General features: G+C 36.0%; 2 protein-coding genes and 1 pseudogene across 3 annotated transcripts; 1 reads left to right on the top strand and 2 right to left on the bottom strand.

Annotated features, from left to right (window-relative positions):
* The first annotated feature begins 759 nt into the window (after positions 1-759).
* On the top strand, positions 760-4,132 carry LOC103342203 (leucoanthocyanidin reductase-like; annotated as a pseudogene). Its single transcript, XR_016121902.1, has 5 exons — positions 760-1,100; positions 1,207-1,347; positions 2,274-2,510; positions 3,343-3,546; positions 3,621-4,132. The product of XR_016121902.1 is annotated as a leucoanthocyanidin reductase-like (transcript).
* Positions 4,133-4,458: 326 nt separating this feature from the next.
* LOC103342204 (Transmembrane Fragile-X-F-associated protein) lies at positions 4,459-10,260 on the bottom strand. Its single transcript, XM_008245809.3, has 14 exons — positions 9,729-10,260; positions 8,606-8,696; positions 8,377-8,461; positions 8,038-8,122; positions 7,781-7,850; positions 7,238-7,307; positions 7,010-7,055; positions 6,627-6,876; positions 6,329-6,534; positions 6,077-6,151; positions 5,493-5,562; positions 5,223-5,303; positions 4,929-5,008; positions 4,459-4,845 (listed from the first exon to the last, which is right to left on the bottom strand). The coding sequence occupies exons 1-14, from the start codon at positions 9,845-9,847 to the stop codon at positions 4,767-4,769; spliced, it is 1,407 nt and encodes a 468-aa protein (XP_008244031.1). The 5' UTR covers positions 9,848-10,260; the 3' UTR covers positions 4,459-4,766.
* Positions 10,261-11,384: 1,124 nt separating this feature from the next.
* On the bottom strand, positions 11,385-17,684 carry MSH2 (MUTS homolog 2). Its single transcript, XM_008245810.3, is given in 14 exon segments — positions 11,385-11,783; positions 12,168-12,320; positions 12,536-12,738; positions 13,204-13,330; positions 14,038-14,148; positions 14,410-14,481; positions 14,590-14,679; positions 14,799-14,909; positions 14,978-15,156; positions 15,159-15,531; positions 15,830-16,903; positions 17,038-17,070; positions 17,342-17,391; positions 17,512-17,684. Coding segments are annotated over 14 exon segments (2,826 nt in total). The 5' UTR covers positions 17,561-17,684; the 3' UTR covers positions 11,385-11,582.
* Between the last annotated feature and the right edge of the window lie 449 nt (positions 17,685-18,133).

The following is an 18,133-nucleotide window of genomic DNA, read 5'->3' as shown; positions in this document are numbered from 1 at the left end:
ATTTTTATGAACCAATAAAGAGCGATACTATTTTAATTGAAAAGATAAACAAAAACAAATACAAAACAATTAAGGTATCAAATATAGATTGAACCCATATAATAATATTATTCAACGATCAACTTGTAAAACTTTATTATTATAATTTATAAGCTCGTTCGATAATGAGTACACTTCAACTTGCTAGGAAATTACTAATGAATCGATCCTAATCCTGCATGGCATGGCATTTTAAACTCAATTCCTCAATAAAAATTTGATTCTGTATAAACTTTTCTATAAAATGAATGAGACAAAGCAACGATAATAAGTAATTTTTCTCCTATACTCGGATTCGGATTAGTAGACACTCAATCATGTCACCATTGGTCACCAAGCACAGAAAAGTCAATAACATCACAAAGAATTGGAAGAGAGTGCGTTCGTAGATGGAGGCACATGCCTGTCATCTACCACTCGAGAATGTGATGTAACAAACCATGCGCACTCTCCACAGACCTACCACTCAGAGAGTCATGGTAAATATCTGAGTAAAATGTCACGCATATATACTTCAAACATTTATCGCAAAGAACCAGCTGAGAGGCTGAGAGACTGAGAGAGACCACATATCCCACCAACCCCCCTCCCCTCTTTGACTGTATACATGTGTGTAGCTATATTATATATACAAATACCTGCATGCAAATGCAAAGCAAGCAGAGCAGCCCATGTTTTAAGTTTTAGAGCTCTGCCTCCATCTCCTTCTTCTCTCTCTCTCTCTCTCTCTCTCTCTCTCTCTCTCTCTCTCTCTCTCTCGGCTAGCTGAGAAACAACTCTTTTTTCGTTTTCTTTGCTGTACAGAACAAATAAAGCAGAAACATAGTTAAGTTGAATTAAAGAAGGCAAACATGTGCGGAACAACTCCAATGGTTTCGGAGGGTGCTAATAGTAAGACCCTCATCATTGGATCAACCGGGTTCATAGGCCGGTTCATTGCAGAAGCTAGCCTTGACTCAGGCCACCCCACCTATCTTCTTATGCGCCCCGCCTCTCCTGGCGTTTCCAAGACCACTCACACTATCGACTCCTTACAGGACAGAGGAGCTATAATCCTAACGGTACCTTTCTTATACCTCTCTCTCTTAAAAAATATATATATATATATATATGCTTTAATGGTGATGATGATGATGATGGTGCTTGTGATACACATATAAAATGAAGGGCTCCGTTGATGATGAAGATTTCCTGGAGAAAGTGCTCAAGGAGCACAAGATTGAAGTTGTCATATCAGTGGTGGGTGGTGCAAGAATTTTAGACCAGCTTATTTTGCTAGAAGCCATTAAATCTGCGGGCACTGTTAAGGTAATGGGTCATTATCTAATAGGCCCTTAAACAATCCCTAATATCTAGCCTTTCCATTATTATGGTGTCGCTTGGACTCAACAAATCAAAACATTCTCTTAATACATAAAAGATATGCTTGTTCATAAATAATATGTATATATAGCTATACATATAATAATTTACCTATACATATTTCATTAGTAGGTATATTGGATGACATATAACACCTAAATCCTAATCGTAAGTACATCAAAATTAATGTAGGTATATTGGATGTCGTATAATGTAGGTATATTGGAATAGATAATTATGTACACTTTTTAAAAATTAAAAACAGGTACACTTTTCATACTAGGTAAATTATATTTTTCATAAAACAAACAAGTAATAGGTACATTGTTTTTTTCAACATAATTAGTATCTACAGTATTGTTCATAAACAATTATAAAGTAGACTATTAGTCATGTATAATTCATAAAAAGAAAATAACATAAACATTTTTATTAAACAAACCGATTACCTAAATCTGAATTTATTGTTAGATTTTTAAAAAAATGTTTCCAAATTAATTCCTACATCCATTTGGAGATCTATCCAAATTCAATATCTGTTATTATATACAATCCAATTAAAAACTATTTCCATATTGATTCCTACATTAATATACAAAATGCAATAATGGCTTAGTTGGAGGTATTTTTGGAATTTGAAAAGTACAATCAATCATATTTTATGCTTAATTAGGTAATTTACTGAGTTGGATCCTAGTTATGGGTTTTTACTTATACAAATTGAGTATTATTTATAGGAACAAAAAGTAAAGAGTTGTAGGTATGGCAAATTGAATTTGAATGATATAAGCGAAATTTACTATTAAATTATAATTGCTCATGTGCATGCAGAGCATGAATATGAAGTAACTGATAATAATATTGTGTGACAGAGGTTTTTGCCGTCTGAATTTGGGCATGACATAGACAGAGCTGATCCGGTGGAGCCCGGGCTGAGTATGTACAATGAGAAGAGAAGAGTGAGAAGGGCCATTGAGGCTTCTGGAATTCCCTACACTTACATTTGCTGCAACTCTATTGCTGGTTGGCCTTATCATGACAACATTCACCCCGCCGATGTTCTCCCACCCTGGATCGCTTCCACATCTACGGTGATGGCACTGTTAAAGGTTCTTTTTCGTCACTTCACTTCACTTATATAATTAACCCCCCTGCTGTTATCATCTCAGCCACAGGGTTTTTAAATAAAAAATAAAAAAAAATCTTGTTTTCTTGCATTTTTCCAACGGAGATTATGTTCGTTCATGTATGGAAACTTTATACTCCTAACCAAACAAAATAAATACATAAATTATACTCTTTTAAATTACTCTTGTTTTTGGGTCGAAACATGTGAACAACCACATCTAATAAAACGAAAACAAACATAATAGACTATAGAGGAAAATGACAAAAATAGATGGGGACAAGACTTTTTTGAGTTATAATTGAGACAATCTTGTCAAACTTTTTTGAGTTGCAAGATTAAAGAGTAATAAGAGTACTTTCACCCGTTGTGCCGTGATACAAGGTAATGACAAGTAATTACAAACATTATTTCTGTAAATAGTAATTATTTTAGCAATTTTTTGATGCATTTTCATCCATTGTCATGATAATTCAACAACGTCAGCTAACGTCAGTTCTCTAGTTTTTGTTAATAATTTTTTTGATATTTAAATTGACAGCAAACGTCAACATGACGTTAACTTGTCCAGACAAGTTTTGCTTTCGCATTTATTCAATTTCGTGAGTCCACTTCTTGTTATGGAAACTTTTCCTTTTAAGGGGAATTTTTTTTGTGGGTAGGCCCCCTTATGGCAGGGTACAAGTGCTCTAAGTGGTTTTAAATGAATATAATATCATCCAAGTCCTTGGTTGGTTGGTTGTTTCCGTTGTTCTTTGGACTTAATTAATTTGTCAAATTCAGAACCTAATTCATTGGTTAAGTGAATGTCACAGCTTACTTCGTGGCGGGTTCCGACATCGGAAAGTTCACGATGAAAACAATCGACGACGTCCGAACAATCAACAAATCTGTTCATTTTCGACCACCAAGCAACCTCTTCAGCATCAACCAGCTTGCTTCCTTGTGGGAGCAATGCATTGGACGCAAACTCCCGAGAGTCACTATTAGCGAGGACGACCTGCTTGCTGCTGCTAAAGGTTCAAATTTAAATTACCATTTGTTTTTCATAATTCATATATAAACAGCAAGTTAAATGAAATTAAACTTGCAGAAATGCGAATCCCACAAAGCATTGTGGCATCCTTCACCCACGACATTTTCATCAAGGGCTGCCAAGTAAATTATGAGATAGAGAAGCCTAATGACATTGAAGTTTGTTCTCTGTATCCGGACACATCATTTCTGACCGTCGATGAGTGCTTCCAAGAGTTTGCCACAAGGCTTGCCGTTGATGTTTCAAAACCAAAACCAGCTCAAAAATCAAAGTCATCAACTACCAACGATTTTATCCTCGCGCCAAATGCTAAACCAGAAGTCTTGCCAATTACACCACCGTCTGCGTCATGATCAACATTCTTCTTTCTTTATAAAGAATGCATCCCTTTTTTTTTTACAAATTTATAAATAAATCAATCCTAGACATGTATTTATAAAAAAACTCAAGCACTATTTAAACATAGAAACACACCCAAAATCAACCCCAAAGTCAACTTTTTGGGTGTGTTTATAAATGAGTTTTGAGTATGTGTAATGATGAATTTTGGATGTGTTTATATGTTTAAATAGTGCTTGAGTTTTTTTATAATTTTAGCCCCCATTTTGAGTGTTTTAGTAAAACTCCCTTTTTTTCCCCCTTGTCCATCATTGTGAAAATAAATAAATTTGCATTATTGTAGGAAGGAAACTATTATTTAATATTTCGTGCAGGCAGAGTTTCAAACAAAACTGCATTCAGAGTCGAATTTCTAATCTTAATTCTTACACTTCATGATAATGAGAATTTAATACGGAACTCTCAGACCCAAAAAAAACCATAAGAGAGAACAATGGCTTCCATCTTTTCTAACACAAAAACAGGGGTGGAGTAAAACGAAAGATTGCTCGGAATATTGACGTAATCAAGATGCTAACCACATAGCACAAGCAAACTCGTTATATTTCCCCTTGTATATTTACAATTTTAAAGGTAGAAAAGGAGAGAGAAACGCTACCCAAATTTAGTCAAAACGACCGCACTTCCCGTATCTCCTACTCCTTGCTTTGCTTTGCTTAGTTAGAACTTACAAGTAGTGAAACTCACAATCATAGAGGTTACAGTAAAATTTGTATTAAAACATGTTGTGAATCAGGTTGCTGTCCAGCTCTATGTACCCCAATTCCATGTAATACAAAAACTGAAGTGGGGGTAAATGAAAGCCTAAACATCATACACAGGTAAGCGCTCCTCAATACCAACACGGCATATTGGGCATTTTTTACACTTGTCACAGCAGGTACTGCACAATAATTGCAAAGTAATGAGCATGAGTTCTATATCACATTTGAAAAATTTACAAGCATAAGAGTAACGTGATGGTACCTGCAAAGGACGCGATGCCTACACGGTAGCAAGACCACGCTGATCTCTCCCTCAAAGCAAACCCGACATAACACCTTTTCCTGATCAGCAGTATCAGAGAAAATTTCAATCACAATCAAAGATTTCCAGTTTCTGAAAATGAAATCACACACATGTATGCAAGAACCTAGGCAGACAATTTAAAAAACTGAGTTGTTATTAGAAGGTAGATGATGACTCTTTGTAGTCAATGTGTTGTTATTTGAATCATATTCACAATACTATGATACACAGTTAAGGATGAGATAACATTACATTTTGAAGTCTTTCATACTCCTGTTGGCTATATTTGGTAATTTCTGTCTGTTCACCAAGAGCTGCTTGAAGTCTCCAAACCTGATATTTTAGATCATAAAAAAAAAGAGACACAAATGAAGATTTACATAATTGAAGCATTGGACAAAACTAGAACAAGACTGAAAAACTCACAAGTATAATACTAAGTTATTAACTCTTTTTTTTGGGGCTGGTACAAATCATAACTCTAGCAAAAAACAACAAATGAATTCACGCAATCATGATCACCTCCTCAGTGAGATCCTTTTTAGGCATTTTCTTCACAATCTCAGGTGGATAGCCACAGAAAGTGTTGTATCTGCATTTCAGGACCCAAGTATACAAAGATCAGAAAAGCCTCTACATTTATAAAGTTTTATGAATTTGATAAATAACCTATAAGATACAATGCATCCAACACTGGATCACCAAATGACATAGCTAGGAGGAGACTTCTGCTGTTCCAGTTGGGTTTTTAGATGCTTTTAGTTAAGATTAATCTACAAATAGCAGACTTTTCATTACACAAGTCATAGGTATAAAAAGGGCACTGGACCCATAGATATCTAAATAATCGTGCTGATATGAATAAGCAACACGTCAGCTGTCAATATAGAAAGTGCATAACACTTTTCTTGAGATTGATTTGTCAAAATCTGTCCAAAGTAATGATAAGTTGACAAGAATTGTTTAGTAAGCAGTAATTTCTTTTATTTCCTTTAATAAGAAAAAGACATTGAATACCAAAAAATGACATTAATCACTACTGCGGCACCTCATGAAAAACAATACCAAGGAAAACATGGAGAATAAAAGCAACACTAAGTACTAACCCTGAAGCCCCCTCGTGAAATAGTCGGGCATGTTCCTCACGACTTCCTTCATCTATTGACCACCAGCCCAGTAGCCTGCACTACAAGTTTGTCAAGTTAAGAATCATTCCATAGTATTTGCACCACATTTACTACTTACATAAATCCAATATGTTGATAATCTTATTCAAGATACTTCCAGAAAAGGTAAGAGCATTGCCCACACCAGACCAAAGAACTGTGGATTAATAAGAACAAACACAAAATTGCTACCTGGAACCATGGTGCAAAAACCCAAAGCAGTCGTGAGCCCTGGAAGAAATTCTAAAATATATTCCGGTGCCAGCCCCACTACGCAGCAAAAGTATAATTTTCTCCACCAACCTACATGCAGAAAATAGTACACCGGCACCTTGGAGTAAAAAAAGAGGAGAGAAGAGAACTGGAAGTGGGATATGTCTAGCATTTGCTGGGGTTCCCTGAAATTTAAAATTACAGGTCAGTTGATAAGATGCCCCAAATAGCTGCCATGATGACCCACAAACCAGGAACATAACATAACATAACATACCTCAAGGCGCATACAAAGGAGAACTTGAAAACCAATCACGGGAATTTTCATAAGATGCCCACCAATATCTTGCAGACCACACATTCTATCTCGATGTTGATCCTCTTCTGCTGAAACTACTAAACCACTATTCCAGTCAAGATATCTGATGGTTGTAGAAGATGAAGTAGCTTCTCTTGTGCGAGAATTTCTATGAATCACTGGATTAGACCACTTTGTACAGACAAGAAAGGAAAAGCACTCTGCAATTCTGTGAAATTTATGCAATTATGTTAGTCACCCAAAAAAGGAATGAAATTTTCAGGTCACAATGTTCAAGCAAGCTCTGGAAAAACATAGCCGTTGAATAGGAAATATAGGTACAAGGTGCACAGAAACTGTACCCAAAATTTATAAATAAATCCCACCAACCAAGAGCACCTACTTCACCTGCACGTTTTATATAAGCAAGATCTTAATCAGCAAACATTAAACTCTCTGTCCCTTTCCCTATACATCAATACATATATAGGGAGAATTCTATATGTATCTATGTACACATAAAATGAGTAACAAGAATTCGAATGCATTTTTTAATGTTACATTTGACTACATGGGATAAGAGAAATTACCGCATAACTTAAGCAGGGTGAAGATTGTAGCAGCAACAAAGAAAACCATGGAGATTGCTACCCAGAAATGCTACAAGCAATAAATTGGCAAACCATTAACAGTGCTTTCCAAAATTGACTTTCTTAAAATATGTAAAACAAATGTTAAGTTATTAAGAAAGCAAGCCTGGAAGGAATTTCAAAATGCACTTAAAGATTAACATTAACACATATATACAACACTCAATACTAGAAATCTACCTAATATGCAAAGTTATTTTACCATTCTAGCTGAAAGTTAAAGACAACATAAATAGACATGCCATAATCATTACTATGTTGTACAATATTCTTCGCACATTAATAATGATACCAAATAGATTATGCATTCTAATTGTTCTTACATGACAAGACTTCTTCAAGGAATTTACATATCCTTGAAGACTTTTTAAGACATAACATAATTTATATCAAAACCTTAGATTTTATCACTTTAGAATCATGTGATATGAACAGGATTTGCCAATCCTTGGACAGTTTATGAACTAATGAAATGAAACTTACAGGAAGTGTCTCCCATATTGCCTCATCATTCATGCTTTCATCATCCCCTGGCATTAGAGCCCTACACATTCTGTTAAAGAAATGAATGTCAATTAAAATCACCAAAATAGACCCATTGACCTAGAGCACTTCTGGGGGAAAAAGTAACAAGAAGGGAGGGTATGGTTATGAGAATACATGGCATTCTTAGTTGTATCTAGCAACAGTAATCTATACTGAAAAATGAGATGCAAAATAATAAATGCCAAAGGAGATACCTGAAATTGTCAATTAGAATAATTATTTCGAATGCCAGTAAGGGAAGAAAGACAACCTTCAAGTTGACAGCTGCAAAACCATGAACTGCACAAAAGATAATTAATCAGGTCTTACAATAGGACTCAGGCCAAATCCTTCTATTAACAAAGAACTCTTTTTTAAGCCATACTGAGTCAGCACAGAGTTCAGAGTTTGATGCATAAAAAACACTTTAAAACTTCATTCAGTTCTACATCTTCTGCATGCATATCCCACACATGAAAAGTTTGTGTGAGTCCTCAAAATTATCCTTTTAAGGAAAAAAAAAAAAAAAAAAAAAACAGGAGTTCGGTGCATACCATAAATGCTTTCAAGATATATACAAAGGAGCAACTCAAATGCAATAAGCAATGGTGCGGCCACAACAGCATGACATGGTGCCCACTGTCCAAGAGAGAAAATCTCAGTGGTGCATATTCACTATTCCAGATAATAAATATTAGTCTCTTATAATCAAACCAACATAGAGTATCAGTGATAGAGTAGTGGAAATAATCTCCAGAATTGACAAGAAGCATAATGACATACATGACGACTGTGTGGAACTGATGGAGCAGGTAATGAGAATCTTCCTCGGGCAACAACAGCATGAAATATCCAAAGTGGAAAGAAAATTATCCTGCAAACAAAAGCTATTTTCCATCACATCAATTTATTTTATGGACTCACCATAGAGCTTGCATTTCAAAAACTACAATCCTTGCCAACATGAGAGTTTGATCTAACCAAAAGAACTACTGACATACTAATGAAGTTTAAAGATAAATGCCTTTGATTTGTGGTTCTAACTAGTATATGCTTATAATTGAAAGTCACCTACTCTCTATAAAAAAAAATTCACAACAAAACTCTTTAACCCTCTCACTCTTGAAGGCGATATCTTCAAAGAAATACCAATACCACCATCTGTTAGAAGACCGTTTTCAAATGTACGCAGCACACAAAATGGGCCATGGTTGATATGGCCATTGGCATCAAAGAGTTCTTACCAAACGGTTGGTATACTATTTAAATGCATAATGAAAAGAATTACACGGCAATAGCTAATCATATCTAACAAGAATAATTTCGAACCACCTTGGTAGTAAAGGACCCCTTCCCTGTCCCTAAATTTGTACTGCATATGACATCAGTGGACTCATTTCCCAATCTATAAGCAAAGCAACGATTTTTTCTTTTTTTTCCCATCGTAAATGCAATCATACGTAATCTCTCTCTCTCTCTCTCTCTTATCATACACCAACTGCCATTTTTCCACCCTATTACATAGTTTCTAATTTCATTTTGTAACCCAATAGAAAAAAATTCCTGACTCCTTTCCTTCTTAAAGACAACTAGACACTGTTCACATACAACCCAATTTTCTATGAAGCCAAACAAAACCTGTCATCTGCATCACCAATTCAACAGATTCGCAAACTTTCCCAACTTACATTTCCCAAAAAATTAGAAAAATTAATTCATAACCGAAACCTCAGTCTCAGCCCCAAAAATAACCTCAACCCCACTCTAAAAGAAGGATATTACATTCAAATTAAGATGCAATTGCAAGATTATGCATGCACATATATCAGAAAAATCAGAGCTCAAAATATAAAATAGAAGAGAGAGAGAGAGAGAGAGAGAGAGAGAGAGAGTTCAATAAACAGACCACCAAGAGGAGGAGGTGACATGGTCGAGCTTGAGAACGAGCAAGAGCGTGAAGGTGAAGAGGAGGCTGTGGGCTGCTAAGGCCTGTACGGACTTCAACACACTCCGCCAGTTCATCATCAACGGAAACGATGTCGTTCTTCTTTTCTCACTATCTCTAACCTATCTCTCATATATATATGTATATACACACGCACGTAATATAGAAACCCCAATCACTGTCTGTCTATCTCTCTGGGTTCGCTTTCTCCTGGAGCTGGGATGAGATTATGAAGACAATTGGATTTGAGAAAGAGGTTGATGTTTCAGTGGGCTCGCGCCATTGAAAGGAAAGGGGAAAAAATATTCTCTTCTTTCGCTCGCTCTTTCCTCTCTTTTCTTTTCTTTTCTTCTCTTCTATTTCATGAATAAAGAACAAATCGCATTTGCTCTCTCTCTCTCTTTCTCTCTCTATCTCAGTGCTCCTTTTGGCCGTTTGCTTGCTTCCACACCACGGCAAAGTAACGCCACTGTTGCCTCAGTCTGCTCTTTCTGATCTGGGCACCCACCTGGGCTCTATTTTATTTTCCGAAATTATGTGGCGAAATGCCTATTTTACCCTGTAATTTCGGATGCATGTTTAAAGTTTCCAGTGCCACCACCATATCCATTATCCATCCGCGGAGGGAGGACCTACCGAATAAAGAAAAAAATAATATTGTAAAGACTTGACAGGATTCTTAAAATTAAATGGTCTTCTAATGATCAATCTGACTTTCGGATTTGGTAAATTTCTTTCCTTTTTCTTTTTCGCTCGGAGGATTTTGTTATAAATCTTAAAAGATCTACATATATTTACCAATATTTTGATTTAACTTCAACAGCATTTTCAAGAATCCCAGAAAACAGATCACTCATTTTCAAAATTTTAGAAATTTCTCACTTTCAAATTAAAAACTAAAAAAATAGATACATGGAACAATTAGGGGATTTAGACACCTAAAAAATAGAGATTTTCAAGAATCCAAGATGGGTTAGTAGGGTTTTTTTTCCTTCTTCATAATGATTTTCCCTTTTTTAAATCTTATCAAGAAGTAATAGTAAATTCTTAAATATTATCAAAAGATATAGATTTTTTTTATTAAAAAAAAGGGGAAAGTGACCAACGTGAAAAACTAGTTTGGCGTGACAGCGCCAAGCACATATGTTAATGAACTGCCCAATCGTAACAGGCAACGTGTTGAAATTTACAATTGAGAATTTGCTTGAGGGACCAGGAAAAAGGTCGTTGTCGTGCTCAAAAGTTACAGGCTGTCAGACGATGAGCAATGGATAAGCAAGCAAGAGATGAGTCCGACAATATAGACGCTTGTCTTGTACCTTATAAATAACTAATCTATTGCTTTTGCGTTTGTAAGAAACTGTTTTAAAAATAATTTTAAATTTATTTTATAATTAAAAATAATAATAAGTAGTTGTGTTTCATAAAAATATGATTAATTATCTGATTTTTTTTAAAATATAAAAAATATAAATTTACCATATTATTCTCATTTAATTAATAATTTTAATTCTTAATGTTTACATTAACTAATAGTATTTTATGGTATTTTAAATATTTTACTATTATCAACCATATATATAGAGAGATAACAGTTTTTTTTATAAATAAAAATAAAAAAATAACCGAATATGTACGGGTGTTCTTTCATTGAGAAACCAAGGGTGCAAAAGGTACACCAATATCAGTTGCATTTCAGACTTGATACAGGCACAAAATTGTAGGGGGCACTGCACTGAAACACAACTCATTTACAGATGCGAGCTTTACATACATCCCAAAACATAAATTGCCCCCCAAAATCTGAAAGGACCACTAGAAAAATTGCTGGAGCCAGTGGGAATTTACTGAATCCTTTTGCAAGTCATCCTTCATCTTGCTAACCTTTTGCAAAGCCTCCTTTAAATCCATTGTTTCCAATGGCAAATTAGAAAACTCCTTCAGAAATTCGTGTGCCCGAGCGGCTCCTCTAGACATATCATCAGAGTCATACTCTCTCTTGCGCTTGGATCCAACCTGTGTGTAAATCATGATTTTAGAACCAGACCATACCTTCCAACCTACCCAGTTCACTTGACAATAATATGGCACTTATTATACATCCATGCCAACTTGCATAAAATATGGATTTATGTTAGAAGACCTCGTGGGATAAGATAGCTTTTTCGGAAATCCTAACCAAAAAGTACTGAAATAGCATAAGATTATTATAGGTGGCTAAGCCTAGATGTTTTTGGTGCTGTGATCAATGTATCAATCCAACACTAGTTCTATTGGCATTGCATGCATACGAAGTTCACTGACATGAATGTATAACAGACTTGTATCACCAACAGCCAGGGTGAGGCAACACAAGAAGTTATTGCCTTGCTATTAACATTAAAGAAATATAGAGATCACCTCTTCTCTAGCATCATTTGGAATAACTGCAGTAGCTGAAAAATCCTCCAATTCAGCAGCCTTCTCTCTAGCAAGGGAAACAACACTTTCAGGAAAGTTTGCGAATTCTGCAACCTGAATACCAAAACTTTGATCACAAGCCCCTGGCTCAACCTGGAAAGTACGATCACATCAAGAAAATGAGTGGGTTCAGTTTTGCTCAAGCAAGATGCATGCACTAGCATAAAACTGAAAGGGGAGATAGAAGAAACATTATAGAACTTAATCCCACACATAAGTTCCATGACATCTGCCTCCAAAATCTACTACTTGCAATCCTGGAAAAGACAACATTAATAACTTGGACAATAACTAGATAATTCATCTACCTTGTACAGCATAGTCAACTTGTGGCTTGATGAGTCAATATGTGCACTAACATGATAGTTTGCTACACCAACAATTTGCTTCATATTGGCCTCATGAACACTATTTTCATGAGCTAATGCAGTCAATTCATGAAAATGGGTTGCGAACAAGGTAGGTGCTTTAATCACTTCAACAAGGTGCTCACAAATGGCCCAAGCTAAACCTGAGGACCATAATGATAAGACAAAGCTGTAAACCTTTATATTAAGTATCTAATTTAATGGCACGTACACTAGTAAACCAAAAAGAACAACTAGATCATCATATTCTTCAACGCATGCAAACGCTACAGACCACATCTTATTATAAAACCTCAAATTGATTGAATCCTGCAACCCCATGGGAACAAATTTCTCAAAGCAAATGCATCCCATTCAGAACAAACACATACATCAAAATATCATGTATCTTTTTATTTGTAAATAATTATCATCAGAAAGCAGTACAGGGATGCAACCCATGTACACAAGTAGCATTGAAATACGAAAGTAGTAAAAAAAAAACCTGAAGAACTAATAATATTAGAAAAGTAAGAAAGAAGTACAAAGAAAAGGTTTAAGAGTTAAACCAATACATCATTGATTGTTACCAATACATTAAAAAAAAAAGGTTTAAGAGTTAAACCAACCGAATCCATCATAAGTCGATGTCCCTCGGCCTAACTCGTCGATGATTATCAGTGACTTATCTGTAGCTCCTTTCAATATAGATGCGGTCTCAAGCATTTCTTGCATGAAGGTAGAAACTCCGCGTAGCTAAAAGAAGGAACATACAATTAAATTTCCACGAGAGGACGACAAAAGGCTTTAGACTCCTGTTTACAAGGCAATCAACATATAGTTTCGAAGCAGTAGTATAACTTGTATAAGATATTGCACAACAACAGAACACTTGCCAGACAACAGATTCAACATATGTTTAAGTAATGGTCCCCTCCGCATGTTGCTCAGAATTAAAGACTCAAGAGAACTACATGCATATAATGGAAAGATATTCAAAAAGATGGTCCTAACCAGGGAACACAGATAGGACAAGGATAAAACAAAAATTGGTTGAAGTATCCTGCTTACCAGTTTTCATGTTAAATTATTCTAGAAATCTAAGTTGGCAAGTAAGATCTCAATCAGCCCTATATGTGCGGAAAGAGACATAACTATTAGTCATTTTATCTTTTGGTGATGGAATCTTTCTATTATCTCTCAATTCTTGCCCCAGCCATGCACCACTTAAAAGCTGTAAATCTTTGAGTCCAACACAGAACCTAATCTTTGATAATGTAACAACAAAGGAACCAACAACAAATATCAAAGACCAGCAATACACAGCATGAGATAAGACTACATAGAATTAAAAGATCAGTTAAATACATAATATACTATCCCAGCAGAACATGTATAATACTAGCTTCCATTTTTTTTTAAGAAGTTCAAACTTCAAGAAAAGAATATGCGAGGGATCTCACTTGGCAGTCACCAGCACCCACGCGAGCAAAAATGCAATCACGAATAGAAATGCTAGCTTTGTCACAAGGAACAAAAGAACCAACTTGTGCCATTAGAATATTCACACCGACCTGCCAGTGCAAACAAAATCCAGTGACTTGTTAATAGTAATTAAAGTAGGATTATGAAACAAATAATAAGAAACTGATAAAGCGTTTGGAGTTGAGCATGGATGTGAGGTGTCCAAGTTGGTGGCATGAGCTACATATTAAGTGGAAGATGATGTTCCCACAACAGAAGAGTAGTATGCTAAAAGAGAATGCAATAGTTCCATGGAAAATTGATTATGTTGATGGAAGCACTAGAAGAAGCATTTGACCAAGTTAACACACCTGTCGGATAAATGTAGATTTTCCACCCATATTGGGTCCTGTAATGATTTGGAACCAACTCTTTCCTCTCACCTAATCAGCAGAAATGGTAAAGAGCACATGAGGACCCACTCCAGCTTATCAAATGACCAATATCTTTTCTTTTTGAATTTTTCATTCCTGGGTTTCATGAATACTCACAAGTTTACAATCATTGGGTATAAAATTTACCCAGTCCTGAGCCTCCACACAAGGATGTCTACTCCCTTCTAATATAATATCCCCCTCATCCTATTATAGACAATAAGACAATAATTTTTTGTCAATGAATACAATTTGATAAGAAGGAAAAAAGAATCTTGTTATTCTCTAAGAAATAAATATAAGGCAAATAACAAGTAACTGATTACCGATGGAGTGATGATTGGCCTAGTGTAAGCAGTAGGACAGCTAGAAGCCAAATCAGCAAAACTAAGTAAGACATCCAATTCAGAAAGCAACCCAGCTACAGACCAGAACACCTGGATATGAAAAATCCTTTAATCCAGAACAACAGGAATAACCACAAAACACATCAAAGTATATCTACCTCAGAGAAAGTTGCTGTAGTTTGAACAACTCGGTCAACCAGCTCTTTCTGACAATTCTTATACTCTTCAACTATTCTTTGATACTGATCCCCTAACTTTTTAAGCTTTGTGTTGGTAAATTTCACTCCATCCTTTCGGGTTTCCAGAACAATGAATTGCGTTGTGAGCTTTTTCCTTATTTTGGCTCTTCCTTCTTTGTGATTCTGAAGACATGTCCAAATTGTGTGCCTTTATCTAATTTTAAAGCCTTGTCTAGAGCGAGATCAAGATCTTGAGCAGTTTCTTTATGCAAATTGTGTATTCGGTGCTCCAGCGACTCTTTCTCATCTTTTAGTGCAGAAAGTGCAGGGTCATAAGTAGATGATATCATGTACTCTCCATTCTCAAGTTGATCAAGGTCAACAGCAGCTTCCACTAGAGCAACGAACTTATTTAAGTGACCGTCGTCAGTCCATAACTCAAGGGGATCCCAATACCTTTCCTTGATCAGCGAGGAAAATTCTCCATCATAGCGTTCTAGGGCACTTTTAATGTATGGAAGTCTTATACTTGACTGCATTCAAAAAATGAGAGTCAAATCAAGGACAGAGGTACTTTCAAGCAAAAGTGCTACAGAGCAGTATTAGTAGCTGCATAGAGAAGAAAGCAAAAAGGAAAAAGAGACAGAAACATATACATATGGAGAGAGAGAGAGAGAGAGAGAGAGAGAAAGAGAAGAAGAAGAAGATAAAGGAAATGGTTCTCTTTCGGCTGCTTTTCTAGCAAAAACAAACACTCATATATGGTCATACCAACAACACCAAAACACTGTAAATAACCTTACAAATCAATGAAGCTGTTATAGATTGTACCTGATAAAGTTTTACAATATGCTGCAAACCAGCTCTTTTCTTCTCAAGATTGTGCATCAGTCGCTCGATGTCTGAGATTCTTTTCAGATGCTGCCTCAAATCTTGGCGAAGTGCAGGATCCTCCACAAATGCTTGTACCAAATCTAGCCTCGAATTGATTTCATCTACATCTAATAAAGGCTGTTTTAACCACATGTGCAGTAATCGTTTACCCATTCCAGCAGTACAAGTTCTATTCATAAGACCAAACAAACTAAAATTTTTGTTTGCATCAGTTTTGCTTTCCAGGACATTAAGTGCCCTCATTGCAGCAGAATCTAACCTCATATAGCTGTCTAGATTATATCTTTGAATGCTATAATTTCCATAATTGCTCTCATCACCAAGTAACTCTGCATAAGAGAGCAATGCCCCCAATGCTCCAGCTGCAAACTCAAACCCTGAAACTAAATCTCGAACTGGTTCAATAGAGCCTTTGACAAGCCGACTGAGATCCTGAACCAAATCTCTCATCTTAAATTCAGTCTTCTTCCTCTCAGTTAACATCACACCACATCTATTCAATGCATCATGCAATGTTCTAATTTCACTTGTTTTGCCACTCTCCAGGGGCAGAAGACATTCCTTGCAACCAAGTGCGACTATAGCTGATTCCACATTTGTAAAGTGGCTATCATCAAGAAATTCAGCTAATCCAAGTACTCGTTTAGTTAGATCAACATATCCTAACCCAACTGTACAACCATTTTCACGAAAGTTAGGTAATAGTGCAACAACCACTGGGGTATCCTGCATATCATTGTTGGCAAACAAAACATCTTCGAAACTGCCGAGATTTCCAGGTGTTCCACTTTTCACCAGCCTCCAACTTGAGCCGCTACCCTCATAAATCTCAAGAGTGTGGTCTGTTCTTTCCAGTAGTAGATCACGGGCAATTGTCTCAAACATGTTTTTACTAACGCTGACACTGGATAAGCCATCCAATCCGTTACCCAACTGCCGCAAAGCAGTAGTGGTACGATAGTAGGTCTTTGCAATGAAAGTAGCATTTTCACCATGGGCAGTATAGTAGTCCTGCGATAACAAGACATATGCAATGGTGAAAATTCAGGAACAGAATTACTGTACCACACAATAGAGAGAAAGTGATTTTTTGGGGGAGACGAAAGAAGGGGATGCATTAAAGAGACTTTGAATACAAAACTGACCCGACGATCAAACAATCGGATAGGTCTTGGGTCCTGCAACAGAAGCAGAGAAAACCCAAATATTTAGAATATAAGTCTTTAATCGCAAAGAAAATGCAACGAAATGAAATAATAACTAAATCTTAAGTTCATTGCCATCTCTAGCTAACTTTTTAAAACTATTAGACAATTTTGTAGTTTTTTCACTTTACCTTTCATTTCCAAGCAGTTAAACAGACAACTAGGGTTTTCCATTAAACTTCACAATCCGAACCCAACACTACCAGAGCGACACACCCATAGGGACCAGAAATAGAATACTCACATGGGGGAGGGTTTTGAAGAACGAGAGAAATCCTTGAGATTGCTTGGCATCTAACAAAAAGTGCAACAAGTTCAGTGAAACAATATATGCATATTCATAAACTAAACTAATAATACATATGATAAAAGTAATTAGTCAAAATGCAAAGCTAGGGTTTCTGCCTGGCTTACCTAATTTGAGCTCGGGAAGCTTGCTCTGATCCTCAAAATTGGCATCCATTGCCGATTTGGCGTTAGGGTTGTCTTGTCTCTGAGGCGGAAAAGGAAAAGTGGATTTACATTACACGCTAAAACGAAATGAACATAAATGGGGTCGGGGATTGGCGGGAAAAGGGATGAGCGGTAGCGGGATTTTGGAGGGTCGCGTGGGATTTTCGGATATTAGTTGGACTTCTTGGGCCGAGCCAAGAAGGCCGAGAGATTTCTAGATCCAAGCCCATGATATATTGCTTTTGAATACCAAATGATGAGAGGGGTGTTTTTTTTTCATTTATGGAAATTAAAATGATATTCTACTTTAATATAATCTAAATTATGGGGAGGAGGATTTGAACTCGGAATCCATGATATAAATGTATTTAATCACAAATATTTCTTACACGAAATTATATATCTAATTTATTTATTTATTGAAAATAAGCAATAGTAAAATATTGATGAGCAAACAAAAGTACAAAACAATTATGTGCCGAATATGGATAAATCTTCTCTAGTGACCAAACACAACAACATGTTAAATTGATATGGAGATAATCATGCACGATCCAAACAATGACTAAATCCCTGATCCAAC

Source organism: Prunus mume, linkage group LG7, assembly GCF_029339155.1.
Source record: "Prunus mume cultivar Tortuosa linkage group LG7, ASM2933915v1, whole genome shotgun sequence".
Lineage (NCBI taxonomy): Eukaryota > Viridiplantae > Streptophyta > Magnoliopsida > Rosales > Rosaceae > Prunus > Prunus mume.
Note: the sequence above shows the minus strand (reverse complement) of the source record. Positions and strands in the feature narration are given on the sequence as shown.